The sequence below is a fragment of the Astatotilapia calliptera genome, chromosome 20 (assembly GCF_964374335.1).
Source record: "Astatotilapia calliptera chromosome 20, fAstCal68.1, whole genome shotgun sequence".
Taxonomy (NCBI): Eukaryota; Metazoa; Chordata; class Actinopteri; order Cichliformes; family Cichlidae; genus Astatotilapia; species Astatotilapia calliptera.
Genome location: NC_137441.1, coordinates 7,341,274 through 7,361,316, shown reverse-complemented (window position 1 = coordinate 7,361,316; position 20,043 = coordinate 7,341,274). Strand labels below are relative to the sequence as shown.

General features: G+C 37.8%; 3 protein-coding genes across 4 annotated transcripts; 1 reads left to right on the top strand and 2 right to left on the bottom strand.

Moving 5' to 3' along the window:
* The first annotated feature begins 1,734 nt into the window (after nt 1-1,734).
* On the top strand, nt 1,735-12,294 carry ddx19a (DEAD-box helicase 19a). Its single transcript, XM_026153570.2, has 11 exons — nt 1,735-1,978; nt 2,121-2,184; nt 2,291-2,477; nt 2,563-2,655; nt 6,711-6,813; nt 6,925-7,039; nt 7,133-7,310; nt 9,178-9,415; nt 10,249-10,411; nt 11,412-11,603; nt 11,693-12,294. The coding sequence occupies exons 1-11, from the start codon at nt 1,922-1,924 to the stop codon at nt 11,752-11,754; spliced, it is 1,452 nt and encodes a 483-aa protein (XP_026009355.1). The 5' UTR covers nt 1,735-1,921; the 3' UTR covers nt 11,755-12,294.
* Nucleotides 12,295-12,953: 659 nt separating this feature from the next.
* Nucleotides 12,954-14,225, bottom strand: ubxn10 (UBX domain protein 10). The gene has a single exon (XM_026154648.2). The coding sequence runs from the start codon at nt 13,973-13,975 to the stop codon at nt 13,328-13,330; it is 648 nt and encodes a 215-aa protein (XP_026010433.1). The 5' UTR covers nt 13,976-14,225; the 3' UTR covers nt 12,954-13,327.
* A 2,871-nt stretch (nt 14,226-17,096) lies between these two features.
* Nucleotides 17,097-19,763, bottom strand: cptp (ceramide-1-phosphate transfer protein). 2 transcript variants are annotated; one of them, XM_026155219.2, is made up of 3 exons: nt 19,649-19,763; nt 19,352-19,481; nt 17,097-17,818 (listed from the first exon to the last, which is right to left on the bottom strand). In XM_026155219.2, the coding sequence occupies exons 1-3, from the start codon at nt 19,650-19,652 to the stop codon at nt 17,296-17,298; spliced, it is 657 nt and encodes a 218-aa protein (XP_026011004.1). In that variant the 5' UTR covers nt 19,653-19,763; the 3' UTR covers nt 17,097-17,295. The 2 variants fall into 2 exon arrangements, with proteins under 2 accessions (XP_026011004.1, XP_026011005.1); XM_026155220.2 differs by having other exon boundaries at nt 19,619-19,738.
* Between the last annotated feature and the right edge of the window lie 280 nt (nt 19,764-20,043).

The window sequence follows — 20,043 nt, the reverse complement described above, 5'->3', positions numbered from 1 at the left end:
GCTTGAGGTTACCATGACAATTAATATGTCATTATAAAATCATTTTACTATAGTTGCAAACATGTAGATCGTTGTCTGTGTGCGTGTGTGCGTGTGGGTTGGCTGAAACTCAACATCCGCCTCCAAATTGAATTAACCTGCAGCCAATAAAGCTCCCTCCTCCTCCCCCCTTCCCTCGTGCTTTCCTTTCTATCTGTTTCTCGACCTCTCTTTCTCTATTTCTCACATCCACATGGCATGAATGGTAAAGGAAAACCCCACGTCAATCCAAAAGCTTTTCTTTTGCAAAAATAAAAACTGCTTCTGTCATCTTTCAACTTGATTAATCCTTCAGTTAATCGTTTGATCTATAAGATGTCAGAAAATCCCAAATGTTGGTTGCTTATTTTGGCCACTTTCTAAAGACACAAGATACCAAAAAAATAGGCAAATCCTCACACTTGAGAAGCTGATAAAACCATCTCTAGTTTTGCACTGAAAAATTATTTAAATGACTGACTCATGAATTAGAGGAATCGTCCATCTCACACATGTAACTGGGTCATAAATTACATATTGTTATAATTACACAAAATGTGTTCTAAACCCCAAACTGTTCCTGGTATACTTGACTTTTAGGACCTCCAAACCTGTAATTATCTTCATTATCAGTTAGAGCCCCTCCTCATCCTTTTCTTCTTCCTCTTTGGTGCAACCCTATAAATTTGGGGTACCACTTTGGCCTCTCCCCTTTTCTACAGTTCCCCTGTGGGAGAGGTTGGTGTCATTTCTTGTCCAACATTAATTACATGTATCCACCCTGATGTTTCTGATTCCATTCATCCACTGGGGCTGAATGGAAGTCCCTGGGAGCCTATCCCAGCTGCCATAGGACAAGTGATGGGGTACACCCTGTACAGGTTGCCAGTCTGTAGTAGGGCTCATGAAAAATCAATTTATCAAAAACATAAGTAATTTGTAAACCAAAGTGCATATAATTGGTAACTGCAGACTTGCTTTACGGTCGTTTCGGTGTGAAAAAAACCCTTTAATATAAACATGTAAATTTAAGTGTCTTGAAGTGCCCTTAATAGCCTATACGGATTAAATTAACATTAATTTAACAAGGATCTTTAGAAAATATGGATCTTTAGAAAATATTTAAATTAAATTTAAATATGTAGTGCGTTGCCATCTATTTGTAAACTTTAACACGAACCTTAGCTTGAAAATAATGAATGTTACTTTACATTAAAATAGTCGCATTTAGTAAACTAGCACTAAAACATTACGTATGTAAACACACGTTTACGTTATAAAGTGCTGTATTTTTGCATTTAGCAGTTTAAGTGATAAAATTTAAAATACCTGTCGATGCGCAGTAATTGGTTGCATCTTCTATGAAGGGTGTGTCAGTAAGTTCATTGTGGTGCATTCACGTATCACTCAGAAAGTGCGTAAACGTATCGTGGCTTGTATTTAAGCGTTAAAAGTTCAAAACAAACAAACGAAATGTTTCTCCAAACTTGTGGAAAAAATTACTTTCTTGTATCACACAAAAAGAAAGATGAAAATGGCGCAGTTACTAGAAATATTTATCACATTATAAACTATCTGTGGATGGGACTTGATTAAAAGCTCTCTCACACATTTTACCTAAAGAAACGTCAAAGAATTGGCTTCAAAACGAAAAGCTGCAAAAGCACCACTACTCAGCTTGTTTTTGCTTTGATTAGTTGCGTCTGTGGGCTGAAGTTTTAATATAGTCAATATTTCCAACGCTTGTGAATGCGACACGCGTGGTCCAGCAGCAGGTTGCGGTTGGTTCAGGTCGGGACAGCGGCGCGCTCACGCACATCGCTCATGCTGACATCAAACTTTTGCACAAAAAGAAAAAAGGTTGCTCGTCTCGGAAAAAAAACTACACAAAAACTGCCTGAAAATGTCCCAAAACTCTTGGGCAGCTGCAGTGGATGTTCAGGAGGCTACATCCTCACAGGTAACTTTTAAAGGTTACCCAACAACTTCCAAACTGTTGGGTCAAAACGCGTGCTAACTAGCTAGCTTAACGCTGACTTCGCTGTCACTGCTGCGTTATTTGCGCCAAAAAAATTTCAAACATATTTTGTTTTTTTCACCAGCTTGACTTTTCCAAAAAAGTCAGTGGAGTTCGTGGTCCACGCAACGTGATAGGAGACATAAACGGTAACTTAACTATTCGTTTTTCCTCCTTAAAATCACATCTAACTAAATTAACTGCTAACTTATGATTGTGCTGTCATGGTGGTTGCTGGTATTGCCACCTGTGTAGGGAATATCATGCCCGTGAAGGCCGGAAATGGAGGATGGAGAGAGGAGCGAGTCAACCTGGCCGAGCAGTCTCTGCTGAACAAACTAATCCGCCGCTCACTGGTGAGGAACAGAAACCAGGTGGAGGTCCTGCAGGCGGACCCCAACTCTCCACTGTACTCGGTGAAGACCTTTGAGGAGCTGAGACTGTGAGTCTGCAAGGAAAACTTCCATCATGCTCGTTTGCTTTGTGTGTTACTTTTATAAAATTACCTTATTTTGTATTTTTAATAGGAAGCCTGAGTTGCTGAAGGGGGTGTACAATATGGGCTTTAACAGACCATCAAGGATCCAGGAAAACGCTTTGCCTATGATGTTGGCACAGCCGTAAGTCTGTTTATAAAAAAAAAAACTACGTTTCAAATTTGTATTTGTTGATTTACATGAAGTTCAAAGATACAAGGGAATTCCATTTAATTTTAGTGTTTGTTTGTTTTGTCCAGTTTGTTGAGCTTGGTGAGGCTCTGGTGGAGATTCTTGTTAATTATATGAGGCCGTGAGTGATAATGAGTAAGCTGCCTTCTCAAAGTGTTGTTTTATTGTATTTGCTATTCTGAACCTCTTAGATCTTGCCTTTGACAAGTATCCGAACATCAAAACAATAAAAACTAAACTGAAATGGCAAATTCAGTTGAAAACAAAATGAAAATGGGACTAATGCTGTTTTAACCCTGCCTCATATTGGTAACCTGTCCAGGGTGTACCCTGCCTCTCGCCCAGTGGTAGCTTGAATAGGCTCCAGCCCTGCCATGACCCTGATAAGTGGAAGAAAATGAATGGAAAAGGAAAATGACTACTAGTTAGAAAATGCAACACTATAATAAGTCAGATTTTTAGTCATCTGTTTTAGTAGCGAAGGGAGAAATCTGTTTGATTTATTGACTGAAAACAGTTAAGTTGTTTGAGGGGAGAATCCCAAGTATCTGCCTGTTTTAAATTCGTAAATGTTACAGTAGCGTGCTCTTTTATAATTTATAGTAGTTTTTTTTTCTCAGTAAATTATCAGGTTGATAATAATGGCACTTTAATGGACATCTCTTTGCTGTCATCTAGAGCTGGGCGATATGAGATTTTTTCATATCACGATATGTTTTTTTCATTTCAGGCGATAACGATATCTATCACGATATAAGCCAAATAACTATATTTGTAAGATTTAAATGTGCCGTTGCTCACAAGTAAAATGTGAAATAATCAGCAGCTTGTTTTTATTTAAATATTTATTTCCCATAATAAGTTCAACAGGGTAGATGTACTTAAGGAACATGAGACTTTTTCAGATAAATAAAGGCAAATATTGCAAACTACACAAAAGGCAGCCGCTAAAGCGTTTAAGTTTCAAAATAGAACAAACGAAACAGACTAAATTGTCAATTCCACTTAGAAACAAAATATTAATTCTAAAAATAAATCTTAGTTTGTTTTACAGAAGAACAGACAAAACTGACTAACCTTTGTCAATATCAAATAAACTGAGAACTAAAAGGAAATTCTCAATCTCTCCTTGTTGTATAGCTTAGCTTTTCAAACAGTTTTAACAGTTACTTTAGTCTGACAAAAGCCGAATGACGAATTAGCGCTTCCAGTCAGAGACTGAGGCTACGTCCACACGTACACGGGTATTTTTGAAAACGGAGATTTTCCGTTTTCGTTTTAAAAAATAATCCCGTCCACACATAAAGGCAGAAATGAAGGAAAACGCTGCTATGAACATGCCAAAGCAGCAGGTGGCGCTAGATTCCTAACCGTGCAGAAATGTTGGCCAATCAGAAGTCTAGAAGCCTCGGTGGGAAAAAGTAAACAAAGCTGGGGCATAGAAGCAGAACAGAGTCGTATGTGTGGACGGACAGTAACTGTGTGTATATGTAAGCATTTAAACACTGCAGAGAGTAGAATTAACAGTAACAGTATTGTAGAAATTCATTGCACCGAAACAATAACGTGGCGCACAGTGTGACTTGCTTTCGGCACATTTACAGTGCACGCTACTCTGTTTTTGTCAGACTTGAAATAGCCGAAATACCTTCACACTACGGAACTTCTATGGCTCTTCCGTTCGACAATCTCTCCGGCATTGGAACCATCATCTGTTTTCTCTTCGGTCACGCTCGGTTGATTTTTCTAGTCGGCACACTCATTTCCTCCATTACGCGCTGGCTCCATTACCCGCTGGCTGTTTCCCAAAGGCTTGGCACTTGTGCTGTACGTAACAAGTCACGCGACGTGACGCTGCGGCTGTGATTGGTTCGGCTCTGCGCTGCTTAATTTGGATTGGCTGACCTTTTTTTTTTTTTTTTTTTTTTTTTTTTTTTTTTTAGAGGACAAGAGCGGCGAGGTCTATCGCGATAGCTTAATTTCTCTATCGAGTAAAAGTTATATCGCGATACATATCGTTATCGTTCTATCGCCCAGCTCTACTGTCATCTCAACAAATGGTGTTAAGGGCGTACAGTCATAATTTCCAGTGGCCAGAAAAAACGTGCACTGTGGTTTTTCAAGTGGTTTACATTATTGTGTATTTTGCATTATTGACCACTTTTAGGGCTGAGAAACGGTTCCTGTGGGGTCCTGTGTTAAATGTATTTTTCTCTCACTTTTCTAATCATATGAAATAAATAAATTACTACATTACAGCAATTAATAACTTAAAAATAACACACTTCATCAGGGGAAAAATGGGGCATAGTGATTTAAAAAAAAAAAAAAAACATTACCTATTTTTAATACTGATAATTGCTCACTTAGAAAATTACACCACCAAAAGACATGCTGGGTAATGCTAGTTGGCTAGCTGCCCATTGTGCTGGCACAGCTGTGAGTTCATATTCACTAATTTTGAATTTGTGCCAAAACAATTAACTTGATAAATATTCTAAGAGATTTATTTAACAGCAATTTTAAGTTATTTCAGAAAAATGTTAACCATTTGCCTTTTTTCATCTTAAAGATGTGTGTGGATGTCACACTTGTGTTCATTTATAATGGTGCCTTGTGCCAAAAAGTTACACTATTTTATTAATATTTTAATATTTAATTACTCTTTAACAGATCCTTGCATATAGGAACCTTAAATTAACAAATGCTGTACAGACAGTCTAGCAAAATGCATACATACAGTTGGCCATGAAAAAAACAAAGTACATAACTGTTGCCACAATTAATGGAAGACAACTGTTTAAAATGTTTCTTAAAAACAAGAGCAGATGGAGTAAATAACAGGCTGGATCTACTTCTGCTGCCTTTGGGAGACTAAACCTAAGCCCTGATTGAAACATCTGGAACTCAACATGTAAGAGAAGCTGAGGTTCCAAAACGATGATCTGTGCCTTTGAGAAGCTCATACAGATGCAAAAAGTCATTAAGGGCACAGCTTGACAATTCACCCCCCAAGTTTGCTTCTATTTTTAAGACTTCCAAACCAGCAAATCATGGAAAATTAAATGACCGAGTCGAGAAAAAAGAATAAAATACTTGTTTAGTGTCATGGCTGCATAAAAGCTTCACAATTATCTATAAAAGAACAACCATTAATTTTCTTTTTTGCATATAGTGTACAATGGCCCAAAATTTATACCTGCTACCATAATGGTATGTGACATACTTTTCTGCCCTTATTAGTCTTTTATATTGTTTTTACTTTATTTATATATAAAGGTGGTTGTTGGTTCTGATGTTAGGATGGTGTTGCAGGATGGGCTCAAAAAAAATTGGGTTAAAATCTTGTGTGTGGCGTTAAATAATGGTATCGAATAATTTCCTGGGTATTGGTATTGACTTTGAATTCTAGTATTGTGACAGCACTGCTTTTTTGCCTCTGATAAATGCTGTTAGCCGATTTTGACGAATTCAGCGCTGTTGGACTGGGACACTTTGCGAATAATCTCCCATAAGATGTGGAAATGTAATACAACTGTTTATCAGAAGGAAATGGTAAATTATAGGACACTCAAGCCCAACATTAGCAGGCATTATTTTGTAAGCCTATAACAGCTTGTTGTTGTTTAGTCAGCTTGTTGTCAGCTGTTACGCGATGAAAGGGTCACAAGTCTAATCTGCTGACAACAAATAATTGAAACAATGGTGGGAATAAATAAACATGTTTATGCACATTTTTTTGTGTGTTGGAACCCTGGCTTCAGCAGGTGAGGCTTGAGGACATGGGGTATGTTTTGGTTTTTTTGGTTTTTACTTAATAAAACTTTAGTTTGTGATTTTTTTTTTCTTTCTTTTTTTTTTTTTTAAATGGACTTTTGTCCTGTTGTAATGATTAAAAAAAAAAAAATCTAAGCAGTCAAAATTTTAAAAACCCTTTCAAATCTTCAGCACATCGGGTTTTTCTGTGATTTATTCATTTCTTCATGTCTACTTTTTTCTGCTTTCAGACCTCAGAATCTGATTGCACAGTCGCAGTCTGGCACAGGTAAAACTGCTGCATTTTCTCTGGCCATGCTCAGCCATGTAAACCCTGACAATAAGTGGACTCAGGTAAGCAGAACATCCTCAGAGTATCACAGCATTTTCAATCTCTTGAGACAGCTGGTATCCTTTTATCAGACCCTGAAATGTATTCACTAGGTCAAAAAAAATTTCTTTTAGTGCCTTTGCATCGCACCGACGTACGAGCTCGCATTGCAGACTGGTCAAGTCATTGAGCAAATGGGGAAATTTTGTCCAGATGTGAAGCTGGCATATGCCATTCGGGGAAATAGAAGTAAGAATGTGATAGTGTTTGTACTCTCTTCTGAAGAAAAGATTTCTAGTCACCAGTCTGTGTTCACTGCGTGACTCTCTGCATTGTGTTCAGTGGAGCGAGGAGCCAAGTTGCAACAGCAGATTGTCATTGGTACACCGGGCACAGTCCACGACTGGTGCACCAAGTACAAGCTCATTGACCCCAAAAAGATCACTATGTTTGTGCTGGATGAGGCTGATGTGATGATCGCCACCCAGGGCCACCGGGACCAGAGCATTCGAATCCACAGGTGCACTCCTTTCGGTCTTTATGTTCATATTTTTATTTCCAGAGTTTTACAATAACAAACACTGGCTGGTAAATATGGCATGCAGTACAGTTCACCTGAAGCAGGTTTTTAATTGCTTAGTATTTGGTGCCATAATCTATAATGTCATAGTTCATTTTATCAGTCATAGTAGGTTCAGCTTAACCAACAAAAGCACATCAGGTAGGTAGATTAGCCTGCTTCTGGCTTATTGTGGCCAGTAACTTTATTTCCACCAAAGTGGCACGAATCTTCACTAAAAATTTATTCAGTTGCCAGTTTTAAAAATAAAAGATATACCTCTGAACTACAGAACCTGTTGTTGGTGTTGAAAACACAGTAAGAAGACAGCACTGGTTGATGCCACAGTGCAGGCGTTCCACTCACATTTGTACTTAAATATACATGCACGTGGATTTTACTTGTGGGAGAGAGATGTGGGAAAAAGGATTCGGCTTAGGCAACTTGTGCTTTTCTCAACAAAGTTTCATAACACAGCGGGAATGAAGATGATCCTGTTGTATTTGAAGCTTCTCCTCTTAAACACACATGGCAGTCTGCAAAGAGCCAGCATTATTACCAAGATAATAGTGAAGGTGGACGAGAAGAAATATTGTTCTAGTCTACAGCATCAGTGCTTGTTCCTAAAATCGCAATGAGAACATCTGTAAATAAGTATTGTTTATTGAACCACCTGTGTGAGTAGAGGAGTCTTTTCACCTCCTCCCATACACCTTTGATTTCCTTCTTGCGGCGACAAAGCTAATAAAGAACAAATTAGAATAAAAACGCAGTCTTTAAATCTGATGTCACAAAATGCTTTGCAAGAGCTGACAGCAGTTTTCCCTCTGTGTCTGTGTGATAACCTGAAGCATGCAGGGATGAGTTTAAAAGGGGTCATGGAGAGGACTTCACATCATTTAAAACTCATTAAAGAGCGAGCAGAGACGATGTAAGCTGGCAGCCAAGTTAACATGATATCCGCTATATTTATATCTGCATACAATCCTGTCGTTTTAACTTTTTCTTAAACAGCATTTTTTGCTTGAGTGTCAGTGAAAAGATCGCTTCATATTTAAACTTGTTGAGCAGGTGGCCCATCAAAGTGGAGATTGATAATAATATATACATGCATGCATACATATATAAAGTATGATTCACAGCAAAAAGGGCAAGCTAACATTTTTAGATGTGAGCCAAGCAACATGAAGACTTTGTTCTCACAGGAAGGAACTCTTAAAGACCAGCATACAAAAAATAATTTCTTTTAATCGTGTTATGTTATGGAAGCACAAATGTAAAATTTTCCACCACAGTCCTCTTTTGATTCTAATTGTAGTCACAGTGAACCCTTCTGTTCGACTCTGGAAATCCCCTTTGTCACTGGCCTCAGATTTGCTGCATGTGTTTTTGTGAGTGCGAGAGGAGAGGCTGCAGCTCCACCATGAACTACAACTTTGTCATTTTTATTAATTTATTTTTTACTGCTGGCATCATCAGCCTTTTCTTTGTTGATTAATATATTTTATTCACACATGCCATCTCTGTATTACATTTAATAGTTTGCACAGTTTTGAACCCTGCAGTACCAGCTTCAACGTGCTGCTCTGCTTTCCACTAAGATCAGTCTGGTTTATCTCAGGAACCTTATGTTTCTTTTAATGTAAAAATGTACTACAGGGAACACTTGTTAATCAGTTATATCAAAAGCCACATTAACATTCCTCCGTCTCAATATACCAATGTACACACAACAATAAACTGAAAAGAGAGGTCTAATGACTTAACATTCTTTGTTGTTTGTTTAAACAAGTGTTTTTTGTCACACTTTGTCTCCACACTTATGCAGACAGCTGCCGATGAACTGTCAGATGCTCTTTTTCTCTGCAACATTTGAGGACTCTGTGTGGAGGTTTGCAGAGCAAATTGTTTCTGAACCTAATATAATCCGGCTAAAGCGTGAGGAGGAGACTCTGGATACAATCAAACAGTTCTATGTGAACTGCAAAGAGAAGGAGGACAAGTTCACGGCACTCTGCAATCTATACGGGGCCCTTACCATTGCACAGGCCATGATCTTTTGCAAGGTAAGTCAGGTGTTTTCAAAGCTGCTTAACAAAAACTATGATTTAATGGTTTTAATTTGGCACTGAAAGCACTGTAACTCGTGAGAAGGAGAGAGCTCACAAAAAGAAGGGTTTTATGTCAGTAAGTTAGTATCCTAAATTTTAATCTACGGATAAAGTGTAGCTGAAGACACCAGTACTAGTAGTAGAGTAATAGTGCATGATGAGCCCCGAGTTTATTTGGCTGCAAGACACGGTGTTTTTGTTGACAGAGGAAATATCCTTTTTTTCAGGCTGTGGTTGCTTGTAGCTCTAGGTAGGAAGCTGGAGCTTAGAAAAAGCAGACTCGTGTGACCTTTTCACTTAATAAATGATCAGTTTTAACTCACCTGGCTGAAGGAGCGATGAGCTATTAAAGCTAAGGGGTAAAAAGCAAAAAAGCCAACAGTGATCCCGGGATTCAGTCAACCTATCCCCAGGGCCAGCCAAACCTGGCACCAGGCAGGGTGTAGAAAAATGGGATGTAGAGGACCCACCTGTGCCTCTCCCTGCTTGTCCGTATTAAAAATGACCTGTTGAGTGGTGCAAATGTTGGTATATGTCAGTGAATGAGATGTAGAAAGTAAGTATGACTGTGTGAAAACTAGAGTGCTATTAAAATTGAGGGGAGAAATGTGACACAAGCACAACACTTTTGGTCAGCACTGTTCATCAACACCCCCCCCACACACACACACACACACACACACACACACACACACCACCACCCCACCCACCCAAAAAACCCCAAACCCTTAGTGGCTAAATTGTAAGTATGAGTGGTTATAACTTCTTTTCTTACCCTCTTTCTTTAGACCCGAAAGATGGCTGCCTGGCTGACAGAAAGTCTGACCAAAGAGGGCCATCAGGTGGCATTGCTAAGTGGTGAAATGACAGTGGAGCAGCGAGCTGCTGTCATTGAACGCTTCAGGAGCGGCAAAGAGAAAGTGCTTGTGACCACGAATGTGTGCTCAAGAGGTAAGAAGGCTATTAAGTGAGAGTTGATTGCCAATGATTGATACCAATGGTGGTAAGTGTGCACCCATTAATGTAGAGCTAGAGGTGGACACGTCTATTTTAAAGTGAGGCAGATTCGGTTTATTAAAATGTTTATTATTTAATCCATCAGTGGGGAAATTGTCTAAAACCTTTTTTTTTTTTTTTTTTTTTATCAGTGAGCCAGTGTAGATCACTTTAACCACTGTTGATCCCTGAAGTCCATGTCCATCAGCACTAGGGCTGTGCGATATGACCAAAATCTCATATCCCGATATAAGACATCTATCGTCCCGATAACGATATAAATCACAAAGATTTAACATTTTCTGTGAATCTCGGGCAGCTTGACTTGCGGAAAGTGTTTCCAGCTGGGCGTCGTGTACCTGGAGTCGAGTGTTTTAAAAAAAACAGATTTATTAAAGGATGCATTTTTAGACATAAGTTGCACCGGCCGCTGTTTTCTTTGAGTATTTATTACATAGCGTGCTGCGGAGAAAAGCCTGTTCTAATGTTTGAGTCTAAGGTTTATTTTTTAGCACCTGACGGCTCTTTTTTGCTTCTCATCCATAAATACTCTGCATACTCTTTCACATGATTCAGGGTTTTTTTTTTTTTTTAAGTCTCAACAGGATCTTGAGCTTTATTGTGAAAGGTTTATGTGGAAAATAAACAAGCGGACAAGCGAAGGTTTTACCATCGTTGTTGCTAACGACAGTGCATAAAAACAGGCGCTTGTCCGTTCGTAGTGTGGTTATATAAAATATAAGCGAAAGAGAGAACTTTAAGAAATTAATATAGTCACTACAATGACCATCAAAATGATGAAAAAATATTGCCGTAAACAGTTTATTTTGCGACACCACAAAACAAACAATAGCGTAAAATGAAACAATAGGCTTTTTTATATCGTCATCCAATATATATCGTTATATCGAACAGCCCTATCCAGCACTTACTATTTTGCTTACATGGATTGCAGGTATTGATGTGGAACAGGTGTCTTTGGTGGTGAACTTCGAACTCCCAGTTGATCTGGACGGGAATGCTGACAATGATACATACCTTCACCGCATTGGCCGTACCGGCCGTTTTGGCCGACGTGGATTTGCTGTTAATATGGTGGACAGCGAGCACAGCATGGACATTATAAAACAGATTGAGATGCATTTCGGTATGTTCCATTTTTTTTACTCGAGCTTGATACAATTGAGAGAATCCAGATCCTAATGACGCATCCTCTTTTTTTCCTTTCACCTACAGACAGGAAAATCATCAAACTTGACACCTCCAATCTGGAGGAAATGGAGAACCTGATAAGCTGAAGTTGCAACAACCAGACATGTTGCCTAAAATGTTAATGACCCCCCTTCCCCCAAGGATTTATTGTTTGCACTTTTATTGTTTACAGATGCATGCGTGTGTTAACTGTGCCAAACAAAGTTTGCACTTTGATTTTGTTTGCCTTTGTTCACTGACGTCACCTTAAAGCATACAGGAGTGTTGGATTGCAGTGTTCTTTCATTTATTTGTGCAGTGAAATATTAATGTAGTTAGTATAGATGTTTGCATGACTTGAGTTTGATCAATTATCCTTGAGTGGCTTAAAGCATTTTAAAAGTTTAAAATGCCTGTCTTACTGTAGCGGGAGTCATAATTTCATGTGAGGATGTTGCTGAGGTTTTTTTTTTTTTTTTTTTGTGGATTTAAAAAAAAAAAATCTTGTTAAAGCCTGCTGAGAAGATGACTTAAAGTTTAAAAAATAAGTTAATAAAAAGAGAGACAGAGGGAGAGACCTGATAGCTTTTTCCCCCTTTAACTTTACTGTGTGATTGTTTCAATAAATTTTCCAGAGTTGGCACAAATGGTATTATGAGTTTGTTGAAACACATTTGAGCATAATTTTATTTAAAATTTAAAACTGTATTTTCAGTTAAGCAGACTAATTGACTCACTTTGGTGTTGACTACCATTTCTGTGAAGTCAAACACACAAGCAATTTAAATGGATTCAAAAGTTCTCTGGTGAAAAACTCCCAAGTTCCTTGGCGTGGTTCTAATAGCTTACATTTTAATGAGTACACCTGAGTAATAAGGTTTTGATGATGCCTTCAGGAGCAGGCTGTACAATTCCAGCTTGCAAAATCTTACTGAAGCAATTAAACTAGTAAATATCATTTAGTGGGATGTGAGGCACCCTGAACTCTAAATATAAACGGTATATACTGCAGACATGAATGTAAAACTTCTACCATTTTACTTTGTCATTAAACTTATTTTTTTGGAAGATGTTATACTTGCTTGCCCATGCCATGAACTGCCTGGAAAAAGGATACATTTTATTAATTTAAATTTAATCAAATGATTCAAAAGATTACTTTCCTCCATTTAATAATAAAACTTGATTATGATAAGTTAGTTTTAATGAACACTTTGGGAAAACAAATTGAAAGGAGCTATACTAAAATTTATTAAATGTAGATTGCAAAACTGAGCTTTTACATGCGTAAAGACCACCTAAATCATTTTTGAGAATCAACGTCGTTGTGAATATTTTATTTTCCAAATATATAACCCCATTTGCTCATTGAGCTTCCAGAGTTATGAAACATTTATTTATACATCCTGAAATGTATATAATCTCAAAGTACTCTGAAGAATCACAACTCCGTGCAGGTTCATGAACACAATGCAGAAAAACATCTCTTCTGCTACACAGATCCTGAGCACGAGAAGTTTAATTTTACTTGAGTAAGGTGCATATTGGACGAAGTTTGGCATTAAAAATCTTAGAGGCTACAGATTGGTGCGAAAGAAGCCTTTTAAACTTTGCACAGTGAAGTTCAGATATCCAAGTGAAGCTACAAAATGCACAGTTACAGACCTCAAAGAACACATATTACTCCTGTCCCCCCATAGTGTCAGTTTTCTGAGAGATGCACAGCACGGATCTGTTAGGAATGGCACACTGTGCCAGAGTCATACGCAGGTCTCTAAAGGTCCTGCGTGGCACCTCCATGGTCTCAATGCAAGCATCTTCATACCTGGTTCCAAACCTGGCCTCTGCACTGGCTTTCACTGTTAGCAGAGTGTGTGTGGGGTCAAAGGGCTGCTGAAACCTCCTTCCGCATGGAGCTCTTACAGCAAGAAGCAAACTGCCACTGCCAGCTTCTGCCGTTGAATCACTGGGGCTGCAGACCTTGGTCACATCATCACCATCCTTTGCTAGGTTAAGGTTGTACACGTCTTTGTGCAGGCTCACCTCTGACTGCCTTCTCTTCTCTATTGACGGAAGGACTTTGTACTTGTTTAAGGACTGTGGCGGAGCAGCAGGAGTACGCTGCAGCATGTGCAAAACTTCCTCTTGGCTCAGGTGGTTAGCTTGCAACATGACGGGCTGAGACCGGGAGCGAAGGTTTCTGTCCGGCCTGCGGAACTCAGGAGACCCCGGCTCCCTGTGGATGCTGTTCGCCTCCCCTGGATACAGTGAGCTGTCTACAGCAGGTCTGCTTCGCCCCTTAGAGGATTTTGGCCTTGTTAGATGCATCGAAGATCCGCTGCTTTGAAGATTTCCAGCTGTGTTTCGGCGTAAGTGCTTTACAAAAAAGAGTAAAGAAAGTTTATATTGTTCTAAAGGCTATGAGCACAGCTTTTAAAAACTATCGCACTGGTTAAACGTATAAATGTACGCTTCCGTAGCCGGTCAACAAGTTAAATTAGCGTTTGTGCGCTTTACTTCCCAGTTTGGGTATTAAGTCCTTTCTCAAGCGTCAGCAACGTTGCCATGACACTCTGGTTGCCTTGACAACCTGTGGTTGGAGAGTGGGAGTCCCCTGCTGTTGGAAACATGCAACTGCAGCTTCATACATTAATGCAAACAGAAGGTGGCAAGCTTATTTTATTGTTTAGTGAGCTAAAAGCTAAAATTAGGTTTGAAAAAGTGTTCACTATAATCAAAACCAAAACTAACTGAAACAATAATGTGTTCTCGCAAAACTACCTAAAATAAAATAATGTAGGAAAAATATCCTTAGCCTTAATCATCAATCAATTTTCTCTTTTCCAGACCATTCTCTGTGGTGTGGGAAAATCCCAGCAGATCAGCAGTTTCTGTAATACTCAAATCAACCCATATGGCACCAACAATCATGTCATATTCAAAGTCACTTAAATCACCTTTCATCCCCATTCTGATGCTCAGATTGAATTATAGCTGATCATCTTGTCTATATGCATAAATGCATTTAGTTGCTGCCATGTGATTGGTTGAGTAAACATTTGCATTAATGTGTAGATGAACAGGTGTACCCAACAAAGTGGCCGGTGAGTGTATTTAGTCTCATAGTAATGATATGTGTTCATTTCTGTCACCTTCAAGATGCTGTTTAAGGACAGTGAGATGGCTGCACTTACAATGACTTATTTTCTAAAATCAAAAAAAATCACATGACAAAGTTTAATTCACAAAATAAGAAACCTTAAGTACATCCTTCACGGCCAAACGGGAACATCTGTCTTTTTTCACCTGCAATGTTTATTACATGTTTGAGTGAATAATAACACAGAATACAGAACATGCTTGTTCCAAATACAATGCTATATTCTATCATAATATTTGTACATTAATCATAAATCAATTCATAATGCAAAACATTTGTTCATGTGGACATAAATAAACATTTGCATGTAACAAAAATACAAAAATACAAACAAAAATACAAATCTTCATTTAACAAGAAAAAACCTAAATCAGATGTGTAGTAAAACACTGAAGTGATATGAATTTATGGAAAACAACAATGTACAGAGTTAAACCTTTTTAATCAATGATTTACAACATGCTGTTTCCCAATTAAGTATGTTTGTCCATTTGCATTTGTAATATATCATCATCCCATATTTATGGAATATTTTGTAATATATCTAAATAGAAAGGTCATTAATAATGATTACCAGCAACAGAAGGTTCAACATTTTAACACTGGATTAAATACTGCATGGCAGCTGAAAAACTGACGTAACAGTTTACTTTATTCCATACAATTTTCATAATTGGTATACCTCACTATTATTCATTATTACTTTGTGTCATGTTTCCCCAATTAAATGTTTGGTCTTTTAAGCATTACAAAATATCATCATCATGCCAGTAAATAACTTTTCTGTTAATCCTCTTAAGATATTAAATCTCTTCAGCCTGTTTTCATATCTGAGAGCCAAACATTTGTTCACTTCTAATTAATTTGTCATTTCATTGTTTCTTCATTACTTCTTAATGCTGAAATCTCAAATCCAAAATGCAAACTTGGTTTATTTCCTTTGAATAAATGTTGTTGCAAAAACAGCAGCTTTAAACGGGAGCCCAAGACTTCAGGGACCCACTGTAGTTCCCTTCATATTTTTAAATTAATTTAAAAAAAACAAAACAATCCAGAGCAGCTATTCCCAAACATGACCACAATGGAAAACTGTAATTTGAACATCCTCCATCCGAAAACTTCAAGCAGATCAATATTTCCTTTTATTTCATTAATTCAGATTTTCTTTTTTAAATCAAAGTAAAAAGTGTTACTGAGGTTAGAACAGTCACAATGAGATCAAATGAGAACATCAAAGAATGAGTGCAGAAATTCCAGGGTCTGTACTACTGAAGGAGTTAAACAGTAAATGATAACAGTAAATAATTTATAACAATAGATGACTGAATAAAAACAGAACGCAGCATTTAATAAATTAACGGAAATTAATGGAAAAGTTATATATAGTGGTCCTAATATGGAGCCCTGGGGAACTCCTTGAATAATAGGAGACAAGGGAGGGTAGACCAGACGAAGCGACACAATGTGTGCTTACAAGTAACTTAAAAATCAACTTACAGCATTCCCAGGTAAAGCAGTGTTGTGTAGTCCATTTATTAAGGTGGTATTGTAAACTGTATGAAAAGCCTTTTAGAATTGAAGAAAAAGACATTGTTTTGTATTGTTTGTAGTTCTTTGTATCAGTATTGTCATTTACGCTTTAATAGAAGTAGTTATTTTGCCGTGTTGTTTTCTAAATCTTGACTGTTGGGAGAGAATTGAAAATTGAAATTCTGTCTAAAAACTCTTTTAGATTTTAACTTTTATTAATTTATTGTCTAAGAGTGTTTCTCCAGCAGCTTTACTTAAAAAAAAAAAAATTCTAACTAATGAAGGGATTTAAGGTAAATTCAGGATCAGTTTCTTTTTCAAATACCGTATAAAGATCTAATTGCAATTTTAAACTAAATTAAAAACCAAGTCAAAAAGTCCTTAAGGATTTAAAAAGAAATAATAAACTGATTTTTATTATTTAAGATTGGTTATTTTAGAAGAAGGATTTTATTCTGTTAAATATTATAAGAATTAAACCAACAGGATCTTATCCTACATGTTTAACCTTCCTCTGAGAGATGGCTGGGCTCATTTACTCAGAAAGATTGATGGGTGGATGGTCAAAAGTTTAAAAGGTGCAGCTTTTTAAATTATATATTTCTGTCTAAAAATGTAAAATCTTCAAAATCTGAGTTAACTACAAACAATATATTAATATTAATTAATATACTGTAAATGATTGCTGACCCTAGACTGGGAACTGTTGATTTAAAAGCAAAAGATGAGTTAATAAAAATACATTCAAAGGTCCATTACTTGGAGGAAAATGTACAGAATTTTATGTTAAAACATGTATACAGTAGTTTCAAAATTAATCTTAGTGGTATTACAGCTAATTATGTCAATCCTTCACCAAGCAGCAGAAGCATCTTGTTCAGCAGCCTTTCACCAAGGACAAGTTACAAATATTTAATTATATAAAGTATGACGTGTCAGATATTAGCACTTCTTGCTTCTAAGGTAAATCAAGCATGTTATGTTGAGCATATAGGTCCTCTGTGATCTGGTACACCTCAGAGATGAGAGGTAGGGCCTCCCCCAGCTTGGCCACAACCTGCTCAGGTGGGCCAACATTCATTACTTCGAAAAAGGTTTGGCGGCCAGGAAGCACGAGGAAGGCCATGCCCGCAGCCTTACGGATCATCCACGGATGGTGCTGGGCGAGGGACTCGTTGTAGGCCTCTGCACACAGGGCAGATGTTTTACTGTCTTCTGTGCTGGTGCGCAGGCGATCCAGGAAGAGCTCCAGCCATCTCAGAGCGCGGTGGAGCCTCAGCAGAGTACGACAGCCAGACTCTGGGTGGCTTCCTTTCTTGTTCACATCCACGAGATTATTGTCCAGTTCGTATTTTACCATCGACTGCACAGTAGCATAGTGAGAAGCGTTCTCACCATTCATATAATTCACAAGGATCTGGATCTTGCTGACAGCATCCTTAGAAATGAAGCCAAAGACACTTCCCAAGCTGTTCAGAAACCTATTACAAGGAGTAAAAACACACTCAGTTAACACCTGGGTGTCCTTTTGGTCTACTATTACGGCAGTAAATTCTAAATGCCTGCAAATTATAATCGGTTCAGTTCACATGAGAAATTCCAAGAATTCACTCACAGACCAGAGCTGAAGCTCAACTCTTTCCCTTTTATGCTGTTCCTGCTGCAAAAATATTTCATACTTTTTACAATAAAAATGCAACATTTATGAAAGCCGCTGCAATTTGAATTTCAATTATAATTACAAATTCCAGTCATTTCTAAAATATTATCAAGATGCAGTTATTGTGCCTCAGCCTGTTTCGTAATGCTATTGTGTTGCCTTTGATTCCTTTACTTTCATTTTTTCCTAATTGAAAAGAGTCCAAACTATACTCTCCGTCAAAACTCTCACTATACAGCTCTGGTATTTGTTTCTTTTTTCTATTGGATCTTTTAATTGCTCTTATATAAGAAAAACATGGAGCTTTTAAAGGGGAACACTCATGCTAGCATTACCAGCTTTGCAAATACTTGTCGGCCTGCTTCTGTCATCACATTTTGATTTTTTTTTTTTTTTTTTTTAAAAACCAGAAAGTCCACTGAGAATAAAATCTCTTTTTCCACAGAGACCTAGCCCTAGCCAAGAAGGCACACTATTACCAGGAATATGATTCTGGAATCAGTCTGTAGGTAAAGTAGACCCTTTCATATGCTATAACCTGTTTTGATCAGCCACCTATCTCAGCCTGTGATGACCCTTGTTTCACAGACATTTGACTGTTGTAGTTTTGCAATTGAAACTACAATATAACTTTCAATACAATCCAATTTTATTTATTTAAATCACAAAAAAAATCACCTTAAAGTGCCTAAAACTATAAGGTACAGTAATCCTACAATAATACAGAGAAACCCCAACAATCAGACAACCCCCTATGAACAAGCATTTTGGCAGCAGTGGGAAAGAACATTTCCTTGTAACAGGAAGAAACCTGTTAAAAGGGAGAACCAGGCTCAGTCAGGGGCAGCCATCTGGTGCAAGCAGTTAGGGCTGAGGGAAAGGAGACATGATACTGAGGCACAAAGTTGGAATCAGAAAACAGAATTGAACAAAAGGGGGGTTTGATTTCAGGTTTTACAATTTATTTGTTTTTGAACAGAGCTTTAATGTGTTTTTCAAATCTGTGGATATCTCCTGTAATTATGAAGCTGCAAGGACTCATAAAATAATTAATTAAAAAGAAAATTTTAGCCTATCCCTATGTTCTTTGAGGGTCTGTAACCTGGAAAGTTTTCATGGCATGAAGGTGACACTTTTTTATTCATTAAACATACGAAAGTTAATCTTTTTTTTTTTTTTTTTTTTTAAATAGATGAAGAGTCAGCTGGATCAGATATAAATCTCAAGACTTGATCTTAGCTTATAGTAAACGCTCTCTGTCCTACATTTACCTTGCTGTGATCTGCTCGCCTTACTTTACTTCTACACTGATGTAAGAACACACAGAGAATATTTGGACCACCAAACCACTTACTTTACAAGCCCACGCCATCCAGCGACGTACTGTTCTAGATAGACTTCTTTATTTTCCGACAGACACAACTTAAAAGTGTCTAGGACCTCCTGGAGGGAGAACTTCTGGTCTTCTGAGCCTGCCATGGTTTCTACCAGGAAGTGCAAATGACACAAACAGGCACGTAAAAATGAATGAAAAAATGTATTTCGGGGCTACAAACAAACCGGAACTGTGTAAAAATGTAAGCCCTGTGGTAAACGATCAAGAAGTGAACTCGTCACCTACAAGAAAAGTTAAAATTGAAAGGAAAATTACGCATTTCTTTTTCTCGACACCGTGAAGCGACAGATCCTGTCTGTTCTTATCCGGTTCTACTGCGCAGGCTCTAAATTGGCGACTTTATCTTCAAAATAAAAGCAAGGGAAATTTGTACCTTGATTGCTTATTAGACTTGTTGAAAGAAGTTATTATAACCCAAACCATGATCCCGCCGCACTTAAACAAATAGTTTTGTTGCATAAACGTCACTGATGTGTGGAAAATAAAAAGTGACAAACAGCATAGCCTTTGTATGCCAGAAATGAACTTTTATAAATGAATGCACCTGAAATCCCTAGGCAGTGCTGAAATTAGGTCAAAAAGAGCTCCAGACGAGTGAATTGCTACCTGAAATGTCACATGAAATGGTAGCTGGTGTGTAGGCAGTGAAG

Bases quoted from the DNA above. Each gene is read 5' to 3' on its own strand.
- cptp (XM_026155219.2), bottom strand. The intron at 17,819-19,351 runs GTAAGTGGTTTG...TCCTTGTAATAG, and splicing joins GGATGGCGTGGGCTTGTAAA to GTTTCTGAACAGCTTGGGAA.
- ddx19a (XM_026153570.2), top strand. From the start codon at position 1,922: ATGTCCCAAAACTCTTGGGCAGCTGCAGTGGATGTTCAGGAGGCTACA. The intron at 2,656-6,710 runs GTAAGTCTGTTT...TTCTGCTTTCAG, and splicing joins CCTATGATGTTGGCACAGCC to ACCTCAGAATCTGATTGCAC. The intron at 6,814-6,924 runs GTAAGCAGAACA...AATTTCTTTTAG, and splicing joins CTGACAATAAGTGGACTCAG to TGCCTTTGCATCGCACCGAC.
- ubxn10 (XM_026154648.2), bottom strand. From the start codon at position 13,975: ATGCATCTAACAAGGCCAAAATCCTCTAAGGGGCGAAGCAGACCTGCT.